At 45.1% G+C, this 23,924-nt stretch overlaps 1 protein-coding gene across 3 annotated transcripts in view; it reads right to left on the reverse strand.

Moving 5' to 3' along the window:
- Positions 1–23,924, reverse strand: part of GALT (galactose-1-phosphate uridylyltransferase) — a 784,930-nt gene that overhangs the window by 675,189 nt on the left and 85,817 nt on the right. For all 3 annotated transcript variants that reach the window (XM_069626827.1, XM_069626825.1, XM_069626826.1), the window contains exon 2: positions 22,227–22,396. In XM_069626827.1, coding sequence (XP_069482928.1) covers positions 22,227–22,396 — 170 coding nt within the window. The remainder of the gene's footprint in view (positions 1–22,226; positions 22,397–23,924) is intronic.

Below are 23,924 nucleotides of genomic sequence, written 5' to 3' on the forward strand. Positions count from 1 at the left end.
TACCAAATGCCTTCTTAAGGGGCTCCTCAAGCTATTTCTAAGGTATAATCGCACATCAGCACTCCTCCGACTCGCCAAGAATCAGAGAACTCTTCCTATTTCTTGTGTGTTTGGGCTTAAATAGATTTAAATGTTACCCATGCATTGTCATTGGACAAGATTTCTCATTGTGTCCCTTCACAAGCCGACACTCCCAGTGATACACCCCTCTATTAAGAAACATCCAAAATATTTTGCCATGTGACAAGGGGAGGTCCTGGTCAGATATGGACCCAAATCCATTTTCTCCCATACATTCTCTTAGGAACTTATCCCATTAGTGATATATTTTTGAAATAATACGATAATCCTGCAACTCTAGACTTGTTACACGCCACAATAGCATGAAGTATGAAAAAAGTTATTAACATATAGTAATAATTCATAAATGTGACTATCATTTTTATTCTTTAACTATAGGGGATGCTCTCCAGAGATCAAATTGCTTTTTCAAACAAAAAGGCAGTTTACATTATTTGTGCTCCAGTAATTTCCCTTTTTCTTATTGGAGTGTACGGAGGTCCTTTCCAAGTTTAATTATTAACTTGAAAGTCTGAGTTAGGTTCTAAGCCTTGAAACATACATGTACAGATAGTATTATATTGCTGAGCAATTTCATAGGTCAAACTTTAGCTGTGGCAACATTTCTTAGATATTCTGTAACGTAAAACTCAAGTCTCTTTACATGTGACCAGAAATCAGCCATAAAACTGAAAAGACAGTAAAAATCAAACTAATGGAACACATTTTCTCAATTTTTTAAGATGCGCATTTGGGTGCAGCTCTGTTAGGACACCTACCTGTGCTGGGCGGCGGGACTCTGGGGGGCGTGCTGGTTCCTGGCGGCTGTACCCACGTCTCAGAATGTGGAGACGAGGCGCCGCCCCGGGCACATTTCCCCGGCGGATTTGCTCTGTTCTGGCCCGTGTGGGGCACGGGTGTCGTTCACGCAGCCGTTCGAACGGGTTTGCGTTCCAAACCTCGTTCGCGCGGCGACATCCATTCGCGCATGCGCATTGCAGCGCGGTTCAAGCCTCGTTTTCACGCAGGACCGCTACTTAAGCGATCCGAATTGTTTTCCCATCGCGTCTCAACGCGGTTGGTTCCCTTCCGCATCGCTCCCTGGTTCTGAGGTTCTTGGGTCCTGATCCTGTGCCTGGGCTGTGTCCTTCCTGCCCCTACCCTTGCCTGGCTCCCCCTTCCCTTCCCTTACCTGTCTTCTTGTGTACGCTGGTCTATTTCCTTGGGGTGTCTTCCTGCTTCCATCCTTGCCTGAGTTGCCCACCTCCTGCTGAGTCTCCTGTGGTCCTGGTCTGCTTCTCCAGCTCTCCTGCATTGGTACCTTGGACCCACTGCTTACCTGTACCTGTACCATAGACTCTTTGCTTACCGGCATTGGTACCTTGGACTCTCCGCTTACCTGTACTGGCTACTTTGTACACTCACTATCCTGGATAGCTGCTTGGGAGACTTTGCCGGTACCTGCCAGAAACATCTACGACCTTCCCAGTCAGTGCTTGCACTGTTCTGACGCCACGTTAATATTGGGAAGCGTCATTCGTGGCGTCAGGAGCTGGCCCCAGTTCAATCCTGTATTACAGGACGGGTCCGGGGTTGGTTCTTTGCGTCGCTACTCTTCATTTGCGAAGACTTCATCAGCTACGTGTCTACCTCTACCACGACCTGGCTACCTCGGCACGCAAGACTTCTGGAGATACAGGTACGCCCCGTCCTCGGGACACACAACTTAACAAGCTCACCTTAATAAGTCTAATGGTATCTTTTCACGAGACCTACGCTTTGCATTGGTAACCAAGCCTCAAAGCCATGTATCCGCAAACAGATCTGCACAAAGTTGCTAGTCTTCAAGGGATATGTGCTACACAATGCAACGGCCATGCTTTTTTCCCCACTTCCAACTGTAAATTAAGTCAATTTAATACATACATTATTTGGTATATTTAAAAGACACACTTTGTCCATTCTTGTACCTTTGAAGGTGTGCAATCTTCAATTTGAGTATCGTTTAAAAATAATTTGCATGAGATGGCATATTATGCAAAGCAATGGCAGAGTGCATATGGTAAACCTGCTGAAGAACAATTTTAATAGGATAGTACATTATAGAGAGATTAAAAGTAATGCACAATACAATTTAGTGAATATTAAAGTACAGGATAAGATTTCTGGTGCAATTATCTACAGTTCTCATTTTTGTGCAAGAGGGCTGTGCAAAATATGCATGTCTCATTCGAAAATGTGCCTCCCTGTAAACTTTGGGAGGTTTTTACATGATCGAAATTAACAAGCCAAATACTGTGTTTGGTTCAACAAACTAGGTTACATTATCGCTACAAATGGAATCAATAGGCCCGTAAGCAAACTGCAATTATGGGTTAAAGGATTTATGCATTACTAGCTACATTTATGGTGAAATTTCGAGTATTGGGTAAGCTTCCATATTGTAGATCTTATGCTATATATATATTCAAGATGATTATCGTCAAACTGAGCCTGAATAGATAATTATACTTTATCACTCAATACAGTCTCTAAATTGAATACAGACTAAATACATAGTCCATGATTATCTACTACACTTCTAAAAAGTAAAGCATTTCATTGGATGAATACAAATTTAAGTAAGTAAACATATATAACCGTCCTTATTTAAGCTATAAGCATAATTTTATTTACAGTAGGACTCAGACATACATTTGTTCTATTTTGCATAGGGATTTGACGAATTGCAATTGAAGATACTCAAGAGCAAGATTACGACTGAAATCTTAGTGTCTGTTACATAAGGATTTAGAACACCCTAATGTCCCTACCATCCTGCTCTCCCTCCTTCCAAACTGGTTGGGACCAGACTAAAAACCGCAGTAATAGTAAGAGTGGAGGAGACAGCATATACGAGATTCAAGCAAATAAATTGCAAAGCACCTCTTGGCCAAATCAAGCATCTTTCCTAGAAGATGTGTCCAACGCGTAAGGCTTGCAAAAACAAGAGTACACCTAGCAACATGCCTAATATAAAGGCTGCTGATGATGCCTTGACTCTTGTGGAGTGAGCCGAAAGTCTCTGAGGAGACTAAAGCCCCCTTCACATCTTAAGCTTTTACAATACACGAGACAATCCACCTGTCAATTCAAGATTTTGGTGACGAATCCCAGGATGTTGTCACTGCTTCCTGAAGGGGAGCCCATTCCCATGAGGCCAGGGAGGTGAGGCCGCTACCAGATAGACCCCCCTGGGGGTGGTACACAGCGGGTGCATCTCACAGGGAGAGGAAGTGATGACTATTGTGGGAAAACACGGCATCTGCCTAACACCTACACCACTCCTTCACCCCACTCTTGCCATCCCGACCCTCCTATCCCATGTACTTCTATAAGACTCATGAAGTAGAAAGAACTGAGATGAAGAAGAATAGGGAAGAGTTGAAAGACAATGCAACTGAGGCGAGGAAGAGGTGCCGCGTAATGCAGACTACAATGCAGAACCAATATAAGCGGTCAGCACATCATGCTAACAAAAAGGAAAGAAGGACTGCTGAGAGAGAGAACGAGATCCTCCCAAGAGGAGCCAAGGGGCAGGAAGCCATCCGGCTTGACATGAGCAGATGACGGATGACGGGGACGTGGTGCCAGCTCCCATGAGGACCCAAAACCGTCTGCAACCGGCTGGCAGCAAAGAAGGGTGGAGAACCAGACAAAGGCAAACTCCGCACCACCTCCTAACCGCAGAGCTGCTGCAAAGAAAGTTGAGCCAGAGAGAGAGGGCGGAGACCCAACCGGAACTGTTGGAGCAGTCTGCGAGCAGAGCCATACTTCTGAACTACTGAGCCGCCGCAAAGGAAGTTGAGTCAGAGAGAGCGAGATGGGAGGCCAGAACGGAACTGCTGGAGCAGTGCGGGTGACGGACCAGAGAGCCTCCAGCTACCCCGATCAGACCACTGCAGAGCCGCAGCTGAGATCAAGGAGCCCGGAAGAGACCATGACAGACCGAGACGAATGAATGGAGGTCTCTGTGGGTCAGGAGGTGACCCAACATTCAACCCAAAGGTACTGGGGTTGTTGAGGAAGGTCAGAAAGGCACAGGGAACCGGAAGGACAGGGTCTGGGACCCATATCAAAACCAAGGGAGAGTAGAACCCAATAACCAATAATCTCCAGTTCCAACTCTGATAACTGTCATCTGATCATCTTCAACACACCAAACTCCAGTGACCTACACTTGCCCCGCAAGACTACCTTAAAAGCTTCCCATATGGTGACCATTGGGGGTACAGTTCCCAAGTTGTCCTGGATGTACGACAGGATTGCATCTACACCTCACTCTGAAACACTGCATCAGTTAAAGCTGCAGCCTTAAACCACCAGAAGGGTCTAGGCATCCTCTCCCGGCCCAGATTTAATAACTATAAAACAGGCGAGTGGTCGGATACCGTCCTAGGGAGAAAAGAGCATTCCACTGTCATCCGCACCAAGATCAGATCCGCCAGGACATAATCTACCCGCAAGAACATGTTATGGGCCGATGAATAAAAATAATATTCCCGGTCCTCGGGTGCAGTATCCGCCACACATCTAGCAGTTCTAACTCAGTCATGGTCTTCCACACTGCACATGCTGCTTGCGAAAGGAGCCGAGCATTCCCCTCCGATCTGTCTTTTGGTTCTTTCCATATACAATTTTAGAGTTCTTGTCACCTCCAGATTATGCAAGACCTCCTTGGCCAGTAAAGAATGTCGTCTGGGATGAAAAATCAGAAGGGAAATCTTTTTGGTTCAGATGAAATTCCGACCACCTTAGGTAAGAAGACGAGTACTGTACAAAGGACTACCCTATCCCTATGAAAAATTAGATAATATTCCTTTGATAACAGAGCCTGCACCTCTACCTATTGCAGACAAATAATATTTGCAAGTGTCAACTTTTACTCCTGTTGATACCAGAAAGGACATACAAGACATTACGTCATCGACTGAAGCTTTCAGGGATTTAAACTTTGATCCAAAGCCCAATGGCAAAGCTGCAACCATTTGCTTTGATGTAATCTGCAACCATTTGCTTTGATATTGCTTCTTCATGGAAGCCCTCCTGGAAGAATTAATTATCTTTAGATACTGTTCAGATGGATGTAAATACGAAAAAGGTCATCTCTTCAGGAACCAAGCCTTCATGTTCATTGAGGGGAGGGTTGAAGCACCTGCCCCTTCTGTTGAGTCAGAAGAGCTTCCGTCACTGGCATACCGTTGCTGGTTCCTGCTAGATCCAGCAGATGGGCAAACGAAATCTGACGTGGCCAGAATTGGCCTACAGGAATCACTGTAGAAATCCGAGTTACTTTAAACCTCATCAACGTCCTTTATATCAGATGAAGCGGAGGAAACAAATACAGCATTTTGTTCTGTCGGTCCAATTACAGGGCGTCTCACAAAGAACGATGCCCCTGTCCCCTCCTTCAATGCAAATAGGACACATAAGACATTGTTACTGGGTTGCAAAACCTCTGAAAGAGCATCCTCACAACCAATGCTTTTAGTTTCCATACTTGTGGAGCAGGTTCTACACTGCTCAATTTGTTCACCAAGACACAAACCTCTTTCCCTCTAGGTGGACGCCATCAGAAATAGGTAATTTACCTCGCCCAATAACTTAATTGTTCTGTCAGAATACAGAGGATGTAAGCGAGTCCCTCCTTGTAGACATAAAAATATTGCATGGTATTGTCTGTAAAATAAATGTACCGCCTTTCCCTGAACTGAGGGAAGAAATGACTTTGCGCATAAAAAATTGCTTCCAGCTGCAAAATATGTGTGTGTTCCTTGCTCAGCTGCATTGACCAAAGACTGAGCTGTCAAGTCTCCAAAATGAACCCCAAGCAGTATGCCCAGTCCTTTGTTACTACGATGTAGGGAGGGTTGAAAGGAAGCCAGAGAAAATTAGGGATTCTTGAATGTGATATAGTACCAGAATCTCGATGCTGTTAGGATCCGACAGCATATTTAAGTTGCTGGCTAGGTGCCAATAAATAGTCCTCATCCGAAGTCTTTCATAGATGGATGCAAGATGCCATCAACCTCTAATAGTCTTTGGTACCACCAGGATAACAGAGTTTGATGTTTTATGAACACTGTTATATCGCCAAAACCCTGTCCAAAGGGGTAAAGGCTTTTCTTAGAGTAGTATCCATTACTGTTCAAATAAACTAAATCCTCTGAGATGGGATTAGTTTTGATTTGGCCACTGTGATAAATCCGATGGAGTCATTACTGTTCTCCTGGCGGTAACCTACTCTCATGTGGCCAGGGCACAGCAGCCATTACCTGATCCTGACCCTGGGTGCAGTAACATGAGGGAGGATAACATGGGAGGAGACAGCCTATGGGGAGATGAGGGACTCCATCTGGAGAGACATGGTATCTTCCATTTTTCCCTGAGAAGAACCTCCCGATGTCTGAAAAACTAATGGCTTATTGCCATGTTCCACTCCCTTTCCCATGAAGGAATTTTGATGGAGTTACCTTTTTCAATTCTACTTATCGATCCATCAAAAAGGACTTGCCATCAAAACCTTTTTATGCTCATCCAAAGTCCATAATTCAATCATTGGACTTCTATTGCCAGAGTACACAAAGTACTGAGACGAAGAATAGGAGAGATCCAGCAATGTGGAAGAGGAAAGTTTGCGAACCTAGGAGAGATCGAGCAATGTGGAAGAGGAAAGTTTGTGAACCTAGTGAGAGTTCTAGTGTTCCCCCACACACACCTGTTCCCAATAAATTTAAGCAGCCCAAACTGAGATTGGAGGAGAGTTACTTTAGCGACTGGAACATTGAATCTCCCTGCACAGAGCAGAGAGACACAAATCCAGAACCGGTGAGGTGGAGCGCAACGTTACGCCACCGGAGTAAGAAGGAACTGCTAAGCTGTGGCCCGCTGCGAGAACCTGAGCAGTCTATAAAGAACTCCTAGGCGTTTGCAGATGGTAAAAAGCAGTCGTCCACTGACCCAAGCCGAAAAAACAGCATGCAAGTAGGGTGCAAACAGCCAATGTCTGCCGAGCGAAGGAAAGCAAACCGCGAGGGAGAAGTGGAAGAGATCCCTTTACCGGCCGACCGCGGGAGAAGAAACCTACGCCATCTGAATCCAGTGGGTCCTCATGAGAGCAACAGGGATACTGCAGCATATCTGCAAACACGCTGGATGAAAACAATTGAATGTTACCCAAGTAAAAGCAGAATTGTGGACATATTGAGAAAAGGTTATTTGAACAGAAAATAGACCCTTTTCTAATGTGTAAATGTACACAGTGCCAATACAAAGCAAACAGAACGAAGATTATATATCAGCAGGATACATGTTCAAATCTCATATATAAAGAACCACTGGAATGGACGAAAGACCCGGCTAAGCAGAAGTCCTCGCAGGGGTGTATACCAGGCAGCCACAAGTGTGTAGACAATAGAAGTTCTAGCAGGAGAGTACACTAGGCACTTTGAAGTATGTAAAACAAAAGCCCTGGCAGGGGAACATACCAGGCAACTGAAGAAGATTATGATAAACTAAGAGAGAAGTCAAACAGTTGTGCAAGTGTTGTGCTTGGCCAAGAGAGAACCTAATAACTGTTTTTGAAAGAAACCAATATTGTGAAACCAGACAGTTTCTGTGCAAGTATTATACTTTGCCAACAAAGGCACGGAGGACAATTGTGTGTGAAACCCCCTCAAGGAGTAACGAAGAATCCAGGGAAAGGGAACTACCCTTTGGAGTGAAGAGCTTCATTCTTGAAGAAACTTTAGTTTGAGTCATTTTCCCTTTTGAACTCTTTCCTAAACCACTGAAGGTTAAAGAGATTTCCCCTTTTCATCTTAGAGATTAGTTTTATTGTGAGGGTCAGAATAGAATTTTGGACACTGGACAGTTTTGTTTTGACATTCTGAGACAGACCGATACTTAGTTTTTGGTTTTAGGTAGGGAAAAATCTCTAAAAACACGGTCAGAGAGGCCTTTTCCTAACCCCCTTTCATTTAATAAAAGTCTTTAACCCAAAATATGGCTGCCTTGTGTCCGATTCTCATTTCGGACACTTCACACCACTATTGAGAATCCTAGATCTTTCAGTGTGTTGCATGTGAACTGCACATTCTGCAACACTTCTGCCAGAGACAGGGCCTTTATCAGCCAATCATCTAGGTAGGGGAGGGATGAACCTTTCTCAACCGCAGGTAAGCTGCCACAGCACCCAGAACTTTTAGCCCGAATGGGAGACAGGTCTATTGGTAGTTTAACTTCCCTATGGTAAACCTCAGTTATTGACAGCGTTCCTTCAAAAGAATCTGAGGTAGTGTTACTACTAATAGAAATTGGTTCAGATCTGGAAGATGTGATATAGGAATTCCACCTGTCTTTTTTGGAATGATAAACCCCCCAACCCATTTCATTTTCCGGAACCAATTCTATCACCCCCAGAGACTGAAGTTTTTGAATCTCTCAGAGAAGCTCTGGAAATTATTTGTTTGAGTTTTGGAGAAGAAGGTGGTGGTGTAGCAGGAAGGGCCGGAGAGTAAGCTTGACAGTTGATGGTTAAAAACACCAATCCTCTTGCATGATGTTTTCCCATTGATGTAATAATTTTGCAATCCTTCCTGCTACTGGAGATGTATGCTCCTTGATGCTGATTGGAGCGGATGGATCGTACATACCCGGATTGAAGTCATTTTCTGATCCTGAGTGGTGGAAGAAGAAGGGGTAACCCCGGACTTAACTTTTGGCTTGTATCTCCTCTTCTTTATTGAGGAATAGAAAGGCTTATTTGTAGGGGCTGAATTATTCGCACTAGTACGTTGTTTAATTATTCTAAAATGTTGATGGTATGGTAGTTTCACTGAGATGGAGCTCAGAGATTTTGTTGCAGTGACACTCGCCTTGCATTTTTGTAGCACTTCATATGTTGACGGATGAAACAATATTTTAACATCAAATGGAAGGTCTATTACTTTCCTCGCGCCTAGAAACACTTGGGTACAGGCATGTTATAAATGCCATATCATATCATATCTGTAATGTCCTGATGCAATGAACTTGTCGGCAAATGTGCATGTCTATGCATGCACCCCGCACCCGTCATGACCCTTGCTGTAATATCAGTCAAATCTTTTATGACCTGCAGTTGATGTATTGCAGCTTCTCGACCTTCTGAGACACAAAAAGAGAATTTGTCTGCCGCTTCTTGTGGGATAAATTCTGAAAAACGATCCAGGTTCTCCCAATTAAATTATTGCAACCTGCCAGAAGCGTGACCGTATTTACCAGTCTGAGCTGTAACGAAGCATTGGTATGTGACTTTTTACCTCGCGCCTCCTAGGCCTTAGCATTTTTGTCCAACACTGCAGCAGGTAAAGGTGTCGGTCCTTTACCCTTTGATCCTAAAGCAGCAGAGACCACAGAAGAGTGTGCTGGCAAGTTATCCATCAATACAAATGGTTCCTCTTTTAGAACCTTATATTTAGCTTTGGACACATGAGAATCAGAATGGTGTGGGATATATTTACCCCTGAGTTGTAGTCCCTTCCCTAACCAAGCTGAGCTTCAGCAGAAGCAGCAAAATGGCTGCGCTGGCTCCTGTGAGCACCATTGCCTCACACCAAAACTGTCTTTCAGCTACAAAAAGATGGCTGCACCATCTTGCCAAGCACATATTGGGCAGGATGGAACCAGTGGGCACACTGAGAAAGCCTGCCAGGGTGTTCTCACATGTACAAAAGTAGGTGAGTGAAAAACCAGCGCTGCTTTGCTGCAAGCCCAAAGTTCCCATTGAAAAATGTACATTTAAAAAGGATGCCGCTTTGATGCTCTTTTTCCTCTGATCCTCATCACACTACTTTTATTTAATAAGACCCTGCCATTCCCATCCACATTGTGCTCCAGCATACAAGAACAGTATCCCTGAATGTCAGGCTGCTGTTCAGATCTGAAGAAATCAAAAGAAGCTTTCCTTCAGCTACACAGGAAACGCTTTACTTTTTGGCTACAAAATGTCAAGGATCAATGAGTCAAAAAGGCTCTGGGTCTATGTAAATTTCAGTGCATCTGTGTTTCAACCATTTGCTGTCTACAAGAAGCCAACTATGGCTACAAAACAATCTGGAAGAGCAGATGCAAAACCGAATTTGCAAAGGAAAATGTAGTCACCACATGTTTAAAATGTACTTTAGCAAACTAAAAAATACTTGTTTAAAGGCGTATGTTGGAGAAGGCCCTGCCCTTATCTAGCAATGTGAAGGTTTTTTGTGTGCTGTGAAACATATATGGGAGATCGTATTCAACAAGGCTTTATTCTGATTTATAACAAAAATAAATAAAGTAAGGAATTAAATTGCATTTGCTACATGGGGGAAATCGGCTCCAAACAGGTTTCTGCTTGGGATTTGCCAGCAACACAAGCCCCTTCACAATAGATGCTAGAACACACAAGTGATAATTGCTACCTTGGCAGACTTCGTCTGGGCTGAGGCCTCTTACAATGGAAGTTCCGGGACACCAACCTGTGAAGTGGAAGCGGCCATAAACCTTCAATCATACTGGGAAAACCCCTCCCCACACTGGGCTGAAATGACAGTTGGTGGTAGCTGAAGAGAAAAAAAATGGTTCCAGTGAAGGAAAAAGGATGCCCATTTGTTTCAAAAGACACTTTTATTCAGAAATGTTTAAAGACAGTTATTTTTGCAACAGAAATTCACAGGAATGTAAAAAGTTAACAGTTTTAATGTAATTTTGTGGGCTTTAATTTAAGATATTGTAGCCTTCACTGCCACCTTGGGAACAGAAATGGCAGAGAATTGGGTATTCCAAGGAAAGTGTACATGATGCCAATGTAAAATTCAACACTGACATGCCTAATGATAATCCATAAACACGTGTAAAGTTATAGAATTTTGGGCTGAATATTTCACGCTAAAAATGACTAAACATTATTAGAAGGGCAAAACAATGGAGAGTTGGACTGGCATGTTCTGCATAAAATATTTAACCTGCTTATGTAATCTGTCGAGATGCTTCATCTGTACAAATGTGCCATTTAGGCCAAAACTGGAATTTAGCTAAAGTAACTGTGGGAGGTTCTGGATATTGTAAAACTCACATCATAAATCTGACATCATGCCCTTGAAACCCAACCAGCTGAGAGGAAGGCAGTAACTATCACCCCTGACCAATCCAGTTGTTTAGAGGCATTCTAACCCTGCCTGCCGTATAATTCTACAATGTCACCATGCTCTATAAAAAGGATGGCTGCCAAAACTCTAGACAGACTCTTTCCTGAATTTCCTGCGCCTGCCTTCCTGATCTTCTACATTCATCTTGCCAGATTCCAGACCCCACTGCAAAGCCAAAGCATAGCTGATTCTAGACTCTACTACAAGGCCAAAGCATTGCTGACCATCCCAGCAAGGCCTCAATCCAGAGATCCACTAAAAAAAAAATCCAATAAACAAAGGGAAAAGCTGTGGTGTTCTTTTGGGAAGCATACTGAAACCAGACTGGCTTTTTGCCCACTAACTGCATGCCCGCTGCAACCCTGCCATCCAGCTGTCCTGATTATCCAGTGACCAGACAGGCCCAGCTGTCCAGAACCCGGTTGAATATTCCTAATCCCAAATTTAAGAGCAGACTGAGAGTATCCCCATCCCATAGCACATAGTCTACCCCATCTTGACTTTTGTCATTGTGCCACTCTCTAAGCAACCCTATCCATACCCTGATAACTGTTATAGACTGTTCCAATTTTCTGTGCACCCGGTTCTTGTTTCCTTGCGTTAGCACAACTCTTTTATTCACCTCACCTTGTAACTCATTAGTGACATTTGGAGTAATTTAAATTAATTCCCACATAGATCAGAACACGGCGGGAAATGGTTGATGTTGCGAATCAATATTTGAACGTACCGTTGCTTTCTTTAACAATATAGTCTAAATAAGTTAGTTTAAGTCAAATTTGCCTTTCATTTTTTAACCGATTTTCTCTTTTTCACTGCTCTATTTTCCCAGAAATTAACCTCATTCTACCTTCCAAATCTCTCACAATTCTCCAGATATAGCCCTCCTTTCACTCCTGTAGTGTCCCTGTGCTGTGCATCTCTTTCCCTGCCCAAAAACCGCATTCCGATTCAGTGTTTTTCACCCATTTTTTGAAAAAAATGTTTTTGCATTTAAAACTGCAAACCAGAAAAATGCAACTTTTCCATGTGTGAATTCGGTTGCACTGGGTATTCAATTTCAACCTGTTTTGTGAACTGTATGCTTTTGTGATATCTTGCCTGATGGTTGATAGGGAGATAACATCCCTAATACTGTGATAAAACATGTATATCATTATTTAACACACATATAATTAATTATTTTTCAAAATCCAAGTGTCATTTTAGGCCTTTGCAAAGGGTTTTTGCCTCTTATTTTGTGAGAGAAGGTCAGATTTTGATTATGTTTGCTGCTTCTTATCCATGACTACCTGACTACCTGCTGCTTCTTTCTATCCACTCAGATATCTGTGGGTTGAGGGGACTTTGCAGGGGGAAACCTTAACTTGTGTGCTATCTATCCCAATTCAAAAAGTGCTGCTATTCATTTGTGCTTTGGATATGTTCTACTAGATGGTTAACCAAGTGCATTTCCCTTATCACCCCATTGGTGATTGCTGCCCAATATTAAAATGTGTGATTTTTGTGAATTTAAAATAAATAAATATTGTATTTTCACGCCTGGTTCATGGTCCATTGTGGCCCGGGGTATTTGTAAAAGGGAGTGTGAGACGAGTGGGGTACCGGCTCAATTTGAATTTGTTGAAATTAAAGAAAAAGCATTCCTACTGAGCACCACATACCAGGCTAAGACTAAGTGTTCTGGTCCAGTTTGTTTAATCCCCTGTGACAGCCTAACACAGCACACTAACCGTCAAGGTAGGAATATTGTGTGTGGCTGGAACACTGTTACGCTGTAGAAGCACCTCCCCAAAACAAAAATCCTAAGTACCATCCCTATGTATAAAATTAAAGCTAAATCAACCCCAAAAATAGACAAAAAGCAATAGAATACAGATTACCATTACATAAATAAATTGATAAAGAATGAACACTTTCCAAAATGGCCACAGCAGAGATCAACATAGCTAGGGAACACCTTCTGCACAAGTTATTTGTCAGGGGGGAATGGCCAGAACAAGATGAAAAAGTCTGGCTAGAAGAAATAACGCAACAGGTCACGGCCATAGACATGGATACATGGCAGGACGGTGGCCTATTACACCAAGCTTTGAGCAAGTTATGCATGACTCAGAAAATTAAAGAGGAGCAGATGAAAATGGTCAGAATTGCGGCCTATATGCACCTTCATATGGGAGTGATGCAGGAAAAACATGAGGAAAATAAAACTCTTGCGCAAAAAAAATCCGAACTGTTAGCAGAGATCCAGACTGAACTGAAATTAGCAGAACAAAAATTGCAAAAGAGCCAAGATTCTTAGGCAGAATCTGGAGATTACATTAAAAAGCTAAAAGAGGACTTGGTTCTCCAACAGCAGAATAATGTAGACCATGAGGCCCAATTAGATGCATTAAGAGTAGAGTGTCAGGAAAAGGTTGAAGCTGACTCAACAATTAATATAACGGGTCCTGCTCAGGACAAGTAAGCATGCTGCAAGAGCAGGTCAAAAGGTTGAAAGAGGAAAATAAAAAATTAATTATGAGAGACCTCCACTCCCAAGCAGAATTTGATGAAGAGCGCCAGAAATTAGGCGCCATAACACAACAAAGGGATGACCTAGCTGAACAAAAGGGCGTTCTGTATCAGGAGAAGGGAAAGTCTGATTTGGATTCTGTTTGCTGCCCCTCATCCCGGACTACCTGCTGCTTCTTTCTATCCACTCATAATTATCTGTGGGTTGAGGGGACATTGCAGGGGGAAACCCTAACTTTGGTGCTATCTATCCGAATTAAAAAAGTGCTCCTATTCATTTGTGCTTTGGATATGTTCTACTAGAAGGTTAACCAAGTGCATTGCTTCAATTTCCATTGTCATCATCACCCCATTGGTGATTGTTGCCCAATATTTTAAAAGTGTGTGATTTTTGTGAATTTTTTAAATAAATAAATATTGTATTTTCACCCACCGGCCTTGTTCATGGTCCACTGTGACCTGGGTATTTGTAAAAGGGGGTGTGAGACGGGTCGGATACCGGCTCAATTGGAATTCGTTGAAATGAAAGAAAAAGCTTTCCTATTGAGCACCACATCCCAGGCTAAGACTAAAGGTCCTGGTCCAGTGGGTGACACCTGATTGGAATCCTTAACAATGGGGCTTTCCCTAATGACTTAATCCTTGTTCCTTGACAGACAATTGCATAGGCAACAAGGACTGTTTGCTGAGAACATAGTTTCCCCAAAATGCCTGCAGTCTCAGGTTTGTCCTTTGGTACAATCTTTAAGGCCTGCATAGCCTTTGCTACAATGTCATGAAAAAAATTTGAAAGTGAAACAGACAAATTTTCATCTTCAGAATCCGATTCTGTGTCTTTTGCCACTTTGTGCTTCTTTTTAGCTGGAACAGTTCCCTCTCAATCAACTGTAACTGGTGTAGGCAATGGTGATGTTTCTGTGGATCCCACCTTTTAAGGGACCTCGGGAGACCACTTTTTGTCTTTATTATGTTGAGCTAAAACCTCAAGGAAATGTTCAGACAGCATGGTCTCAAGTACCATAGCTGTAATTTCTTTAGCCATATCAGAAGGTTTCCTTTGGATATCGCCTGGTGTCATCAGATGAGAATGAAGAAGATGAAGAAGAGTCTATCTTGGATGGTTGTTGTGCAGGATTATAAATATTAAACAGGTAAGGGTACCCTTATGTTGGTCAATACCAGCTGTAGTGTAGATTGAATTGGCTCAAACAAGATCACCTCAGTTTCAGAAGAAAATTGAGGCAAACTCTCTGGGGTCTTGGGCCTTACTGGGGTTCCAAAAAGCTCCTCAGGTGGAACTGGAAACATCACATTTCTCAGAGTCCTAAATGATATGAATGTGCTCATTTTGTACCTCCGGTACCAATACCGTATTGGAGCATTTGAGCTCGGTACTGATAGAGTATGTTCCGTATGCTTCTTGTGGAAGTTTTTTCTTCGGCACTGAAGAACCAGAATATTTTTTTGCGGTTCCCGATTTGTGTACCAATGCAGATAAATAAGGAAGTCGAATGTTACTTATTCAACCCAGGAGGCTCTTGCCTCTTTAAGGTCAATCTTTCCCGTTTGGTTGCTATCCAAGGCAGAATAGCTCTTTCCCGGTCGTAGTGATTTTATCAGGAGTGAACAAAGCTTCCGGTACCGGTGGATCTTTTCAGATCCTTTCCGACCTGGACATACTAGCGTTTTCCCACCCACCGGTACTCGCAGGTGTAAACGCCCAGGGTTTCCCCCTATACAGTCCTTCGATGACCCTGGAATTTAGGTTGCAGTCTTCTCCTGAGTACTGAGGTCCGGTGCCAAAACACATACCTCACCTGCCGGTACGGTCTCCCCTCTTATCAATATCGGCCTCCTTCCTAGTCCTCATGAAGTCCCAGCTGTGACATGGAAAGAAGACTACTTTGCAGAGACCTTGGGTGAATTCCACTACCGAAAACACGAACTCACCGGGTGATCAGTTCCCAGGCATCAGACGCAGGCATGATGAGGATTGGCAGTAGAGAACTGCTTCCTACACTGGATCCATTGTTTGAATCCCGTGGTAAACAGCACACGTCAGAGGGAAACACTGCGTAAAAAAATAAATGAGAAAAAAAAACCCAATCCGAATGAAATAGGGGATGACAGCCAAAAAGTTGCACCCCAAAAAATGGGATGTCACGGAGCGCAGCAATTCCAACCCACCCAGTAGGTGGGAAAAACAGGAACTGGGTGTGGGCGGTTGAGGTAGGGGTGAAGTGTCGGACTGTCGCACGGAGGGACACGCACAATATAGTCCCCTCACTCAAAAGCTCTTGAGGGGAAGCTATATTTTTGAGCCAGCTTTTTCCGACTCTGCCCAGGAAGGGGGGAGCGCAGGACGTTTAGAGAACTCAAGAAGCACCACAGACATGGTAAGGCTGCTCCAATTGCCTTTATTGGATTATAAAAGGTTCAAGCATTCAGGTGGGTATGAGGCAACACCCAGAGCACCCTTCTCTCAGCTCCCTCTTCCACTGTGCTTCCAATCGCCCAGTATGGAATCCACCACCACCTTCAGAACTGAGGAATACTCCAAGATTAGAGGGTTCCAAAGTGATCAATCTGGGCAGCACAGAATATTGACACATTAGGAACACACAGTATAACAGCTAGCCAATCAACAACCGGCAGAAACACACAATTTCCGGTTGCAAATCCAAATGCTGGCCCTAAACCACCAAACAAACACAGGGTCCATATATTGATCTAATGTGGAGAGAAAACAAGTTAGGCCAGTCAAATCACAATAGATGGTGCAGGTCAGGGCTGAGGGTGAGCTCCTGTCCGCACAAGGGAGATTATATATGAGTAGGGAAGGCCCCAAAGAAAAATGTGAACGGGAGTAGGGCTTAAAAAACACATTTATAGTAGCCCAATGGCTCCCATACTGCTACAATAGGTAAAACTGGCAACACCCCTGGTGTAATCAAAACTTGATTACAGATGCCACCAGCCTACACTGCAACACAATTAAGGATGACGTCCTGGGACAAAATGTGTTTAAAAAGCCATATGAATTGCTGTAGGATCGCACAGCGACAGGAAAAAGCAATACTTTTAGGAGCCTCATAAAATGGGTCTGCAGAGCTCCCACAAAATTGAATTCTGTCCCAACAAAAACATATTACTATAAAAAGTTGGTACCATAAACTATCACTGGCAATGCCGAATATTTAGACTTATGTATAGACAGGATTTACCAGGTTACTCACCGTAGTGACCACCTTACTCCTAGTCCATAGTCCCCTTTCCTCCATACTTGTGGGACATCTCTCCGTCCTGTGGGACGGGACCGGAGCACTTTGTAAAATTTTTTAAAAATGTGTCCCTCCTCTCTTTCCTGCGCGGGGCCCGGCACGCGGCCGTAACCTCACCCACCTTGGCTCCGCCCCGCGCATCGCCCATCAGTCCTTTTCTATCGCCGGGTCGAAGACCCATTAGCAATAACAGAGGAACCTTATTAGAGGGGACATCGGGCGGGCGTATGGAGGAAAGGGGACTATGGACTAGGAGTAAGGTGGTCACTACGGTGAGTAACCTGGTAATACTCCTACGTCCCGTCCCCTTTCCTCCACACTTGTGGAAGATTCCCAAGCAATCCTTACAGGAACTACGGGTGGATGGAAATACCCCTCACTGAAACAGGTTCTTCAGCACAGCCTGACCAAACTGAGCGTCAGCTCTAGAGCTCATGTCGAGACAGTAATGCTTACAGAAAGCAGATGGGGAGGCCCAAGTAGCTGCCTTAGCGATGGACTCCCAGGGGACATACTTCTGAAAAGAAACCATGGCTGCCTTGCCCCGCACCAGGTGTGCATGGATACCTTTAGGAGGATTCAGCCTCTGGACAGTGAAAGACTCTGTGATGCAGGCGGCAATCCACCTGGAAATAGTTGCCTTAGACGCCGGCTTGCCCTGAGGGTTACCGAAGGTCACAAAAAATTGAGAAGAACTCCTAAGTTCGGAAGTCCTGTCCAGGTAGAACTTAAGAGCTCTTCGGACATCAAGACAGTGTAGAACTCTTTCAGCCTCTGAGGCAGGGTTCGGAAAAAAGACCGGAAGGGAGATCGACTGATTCAGATGGAATTCGGTCACTACCTTCGGTAGAAAAACCGGGTTTGTCCGAAGGACTACCTTGTCCTTGTGAAAGACCAAGAAAGGATGCTCCACCGACAATGCCTGGTGGAGCTCACTCACTCTCCTCGCTGACTTAACGGCGACCAGAAAGGACACTTTCCAAGACAAGTACTTGAGGTCTACCGTAGCCATTGGTTCAAAGGGCTTATGGCACAGCGCCGTCAGGACTACATTTAGGTCCCATGGCGGGTGCGGATTACGAACCGGAGGGTAGAGGCGTGTCAAACCAGCAAAATGCCTCTTCACCACTGGGTTAGTTAGAAAATAAGAACACAGGTCTGTAGAAAGGTAAGCGGAAACCGCTGAGAGATAAGTCCTGAATGACAGAACATGAAACCCCTGACTCTGCTAGGGAGGACACAAAGGACAGCACTGTGTCAATCGTGGCCACCCTTTGATCCAACTTCTTCTCCAAACAGCAATGACAGAACCTGAGCCATTTACTCCTGTATTGAGATCTGGTCGAGGGTTTTCTGGCTGCCTGGATAATGTGCATGTTATCTGCAGACAAACTCAGATGCTCTAAAGACTTGAACTCAGGCACCATGCCGCCAAGCTGAGCGATTGTGGGGAGGGGTGCCACATCTGTTGTTCCCCTTGGTGAAGTAGATCGGGAGCTACAGGTAACCTGATCGGCGGATACACCGACAGGCGTTGAAGTTCTGAGAACCAAAACCTGGCCGGTCACCACGGGGCTATCAGCAGAAGGGAACAGTTCACAGAGTTCTTCAACTTCCAAATTGCTCGATGAACTAGAGGCAGAGGCGGGAAGGCGTAAGCTCTCATGTTGTGCCATGGAATCTCGAGAGCATCCCCCAGAGAGGAGGCTCCCAGCCACTCTCTGGAGGCATACTGAGGAAACTTCTTGTTTACCGCCGTAGCGAAGAGGTCCACCTCCGGTGTGTCCCAACGCGAGAAAATCCATGAGGACCTCCGCCTTCACTTCCCACTCGTAGCTGACCACTGTCTGCCGGCTAAGGGCATCCGCTGTGACATTTAGCTGGCCCGGGATGTGCACTGCAGGCAGCCAGACACAATGAAGCATGGCCCACTCCCAAATCTGAATGGACAGGTCCACGAGGGGGGGAGATTTCGTTCCCCCCTGCTTGTTGACATAGTACATTGACACCGCATTGTCCGTTCTTATGCGGACCACCTTGTTGGCAATGATCGGTCTGAACGCCTTGAGCTCTAGGAAGATCGCCAGAAGCTCCAAATGATTTATGTGCAGGAGCCTGTCTTGAGGCGACCAGAGGTCCGAGACCTGAAGAAGATCCAACATCGCACCCCACCCTAGAAGGGAGGAGTCCGTCGTGATCGTGACCGTGGGGGTCGGATCCTGAAATCCCGCACCTCCGGACAGGTTGCTGAGGGATGACCACCAATCCAGGTCCGCTCTCATGGAATCCGGAATCTTTATCCGTTTGGAATCCGGATCCACCGCCTAATGCCATGAACTCCGAAGAGCCATCTGGGTCCGTCTCATTTTTAGACGAGCAAGAGGAAGAGCCAGTACACACGAGGCCATGAGGCCCAGAAGCCTCTGGAACCACCAGGCCGACATGCTCTCCGACTGTGCTAACATCTGACACGTGGCCAACAGATCTGCCATTCTGTCCCCGGTCAGATACACCCTGCAGTCGATCGTGTTCCAACGGAAACCCAGAAAGATCAGGTCCTGCGAGATCGTCATGGAGGATTTCCGCCAGTTCACCGACAGCCCAAGATGGAACAGGAGCTGAAGGAGAGACTGGAGATTGCCTGCTGCCGCCAGCAGACAAGGGCTGCGTAAGAGCCAGTCGTCCAAATATGGATACACGTGAATACCCTGGAGACGAAGATAGGCCGCAATCAAAGGTGCCGCCCCCGCGGGCAACAAACCATTGTGCGGAAGAGGCATCCGGGCGTTCCAATCGTAAACCGGCCAGTAAGGATGCGCATAAGGGACCTTAGGTTCACAAGAGGAGCCAAGCCCTACACCAGAGGTGGATGGCGTAGTTGTAGGGGTAGCACCTAAAATGGCTGCCGTAGTCGTGGCGGGAACGGCCGCCATTTTGTCCTCATCTGAGGGGGAACTGCGGCATGTGAGGAAGTGAGGCAGGGGTCCCCGTCGATGGATCAGGGGTCTTAATTTTAGCCTTAGTATAAGGAACCTCGGCAGAACCGGTACTATGAGGCCTGGAATGTTTCTGTGACATACCAACCGCCACCTGAGCCTTTGAAAGAAGGACCTCGGTACTGCCGGTAAAAGAAGAACTCTGCTTCTTTGCAACCTCAACAGATCTGGTATCACCACAAGAGCGGTAGCGGTGGGCACCCGCCTTCACCGACAAGGCCTTGCTAGGCCTCTCAGAACTGTTTGTAGCTTTAGCCTCTGTACGAGGGACCTCGGACCCAGGCCCGGTAACAGCCTTATCCGCGCGTGCCTCGAACAGCCGTTCGGTAACTGCAAGCCCAGCCAAGGCCTCGGGGCGCACCCCCGTTTTGTTTTTGAGGGAAGCCGACAGAGAGGCCTCAGAGCAAGCTCCGGTACCCTCTGACCCAAAAGGACTGGGCCTACAAAGAGCCCCCAAAGGAGGGGCCTCGGAGCGTACTCCGGTATTCACAGGCCCCTTACGGAGACCCTCGGAGAAAACTCTGGTAGAATTATTAGGCCCACCGGGCACCTCGGGGCGAACCCCGGTAACAGAGCGATCAATGCCCCTCCCAGCTCGAGAGGAACCCGGGAAGGTATCCCCCGGCCGGGGTGCTCTGAAAAGTAAAGAACTTACCAGGCGTTTGAATTGCCCGGACCGAAAGGGAGTCACAGTAAAAACAGGAGTCCCAACGGTGATCCGGACCCAAACACTCTAAACAAAGAGGATGGTGATCCGCCCTCGCGAAGCGACGGTGACACGATGAACAATCTGGAAAGTCTAATTTGAAAGACATAGACACACTAGTAAACGAACGCTAGCGAGAGCCAGAGGGGAAAAAGGGAAGAAAATCTTCCGAGGATGCAAGTGCGTCCGGCCCCGATCGAGCGGAGAAAAGGACAGATGGGCGATGCGCGGGGGGGAGCCAAGGTGGGCGGGGTTACGGCCGCGTGCCAGGCCCTGCGCAGGAAAGAGAGGAGGGCCAAATTTTTTAAAACAATTTGGATGCTTTTTACAAAGTGCTCCGGTCCCGTCCCACAGGACGGAGAGATGTCCCACAAGTATGGAGGAAAGGGGACGGGACGTAGGAGTAATAAGCATTTACTGTTTGCAAGTTTTGCCTTCATAATCATGGGTACAAAAATCATTTACTGTGGAACATCCACGACATGGCATTTACTATTGACATATAACCAGCTTTTGCCATAAAAAAAAGGCTGAGTACGCAATCCGCAGGCTTTGCCATCGATGTCAAAGCACACATGTTCATTGGCAGGTACAGCCATTAAACAAGCATATAGTCACTTGACAATTGATGGCCATTACATCACTGCTGCAGTTTACCTCTTTGGGTTTTAGCAGCATGAACTAATCTCACCTATCTAAGGGAGTATGCACTCCAAAGAATTCTGGGATGTATTGCTTTGCAATACAGTACCTAGCATGGAGAAAAATACAGACAGCAGCAAATGTTTTTTTTCAATGGTTTAATTGCCCAATCGATCTTCTCAGCTTCTACCATGGACCATGGTACAAGATAGAGAATACAAGATTTGGAACTTTTCTTCACCTTCTGTCTTTGAACAGAGGACATCAAAGCCAATAAATGCAGCTGTAGTGGAGTTTAGGGTTGCAAAATGTGTGGAACACAATCAAACAAGTATAGTAATATTGAAGTGTAGGCACCATCACTTATTTAAGTACAAAATTATAAGAACAACAAAGTTATGGCAGAAAAAGTCACAAGTCCACAGCGCTTATACAGTGATTAAGAAAATAAACATCAAGGCTGTGGGTATCTGGGCGGTGTGGGTGTACTGCCAATACACATCCACAGGACTAGTTGAAGAAAAACAAAGATGTTCCCAGTCTCATTGCGCCAAAAGTGAGACTGGGAACATCTTTGTTTTTCTACAAAATTATAAGCATTGTAAAACAGTCTCCCTCCAATTTAAAGTAAACTGATCACTGTAACAGAGATATCTCAATGCAAACATGGAACTTCAGATTAGGAAATCCTGCCATCTCTATGGCGAAGCCCCCGCTGCATTCAGAAGCCCCCAATGGTCAATAACGACCACTTCATCTAAAAGGTCACTTTCTTTTCCCCATGCACATATTTCTTATAGGATTATTCTTTGACCCTACATACCTCTCCGTTGGCTCTCTTTGCTCCAGGGCACAGCGGGTTGGACGGATCATTACGAGGGACATGATCTGAAGGTGGATTTTCAAGCTGGCCCTGCCAGGGACGTTTCATCCGGTGGGCGGACACCAGCACCCACTCATCCCGTAGTGGATTGTACCGCACATGCTGGTGCTCTGAAAATTAGGAAAGTGAAAACCGTGTTAGGTCTCAGATGCAGAACAGCTAAAGGTTATGGCACATAGCCGTGAAAATATTAGGGCTAGGATTGTTGGTGCAGTGACTAGGAAAAATCTTGTAGACTTTGTAAGATAGGCAGAACATAATGTTACATTAATAAATCACAATGGATATGGTTTGCATGTTTGTAAAATAATCAAAGGAAAAATGGACATTAATCAATCTCAATGGAGAGATTTTTTTAAAATCATAGTAAAAATGTAAGTGGATTTTACTCCTAAGCTTCTCCCATCTCTCTTTTAACCATTCCCTCTTAACTGGCACCTTCCCTTCCCAGCTGGCTTTAAAATAGCTGCAGTTCTACACATCTTCAAAAAGACTTAAGCTGGCCCAACAGCCTACCAGACCTTAATAACAGCTGTCGGTTCAACTTTCTTCTGCCCCACTTTTCTAAAATCCTGGACTGGTTAGTCTTCAACAGATCAGGTTAACACGCCCCGGGATCATCTCTAGTCTGGATTCAAGAGTGGCCAATACATAGAAGCAGCATTGACCCATGCCTCCAACTTCTCATTACTGCTCACCACTGCAAATGTACACTTATGTTTATCCTTTTGGACATTTCTGCAGACTCTGTCAGCAAGATAAAGGATATAGCACTCTCCTAGTTGCCCCACTACCTCTCAGATAATTTTCTATCCCTTAAACATTGAGCCCTCTACCTGCACTAAACTCCCCTTTGGAGACCTCGAAGGGTTTTCCCTTGGCTTGCTACCCTTTACACTCTGTATTCTGCTTCTTTTTGGCAGGCACATTTCCTCCTCTATTTTGTCATTCTACCTCTTTGCTGCTGATATGCAGACTTCATGTTTCCTTCCTTTACATTGGACCTATCCTGAAGGATGTCCGTCTTCCCTGAATAGTACTACCTGTTCACATGCTTACCTCTTCCAAGCATGGAGAGATCTAACTTGTTGCCCACAATGCCCACCCACAACTGTCCTAATCCATTTCCTTTTTGTTTGATGACCACCTCTCCCCTTGCCCCAAGACTTTCAACCTGGCGTCTTTCTGACTGCGACCTTAAACCCGCTCATTTAATCACCCCTACCACAACGGACGCCAGGTCCAGCCTACATAACATCCAGAAAATCCACATCACACCCAAAAAATAAAAACCCACACAAAAATCCACTTTTACCCTATTACTCAGTTGCTTCGACTTGCCTCCTTATGAGCCTTCCTCTCTACTATTTGCCCACCACCAATGGCAGATCGTCCATTAAAAATCAAAAAACACCACTAACTTCCACACATTCAAGTCCACCCTCAGGCTCAATCTCCTTTTCCTGGAAGGAGATTCTGCCCTATATCATAACATTATCCCTTCCATGATTCCTCACACCTCCAACCATGAGGTGTATACACATTATAAGGACGACCCCCAGCGTACACACATCTTTTTTCATGAGGAGTATGCCCCTATACAAGCTCATATGTCCCCTGTTCATTGTTGTGCACTCA

This window comes from Ambystoma mexicanum, chromosome 6p (genome assembly GCF_040938575.1).
Source record: "Ambystoma mexicanum isolate Mex_15411 chromosome 6p, UKY_AmexF1_1, whole genome shotgun sequence".
NCBI lineage: Eukaryota > Metazoa > Chordata > Amphibia > Caudata > Ambystomatidae > Ambystoma > Ambystoma mexicanum.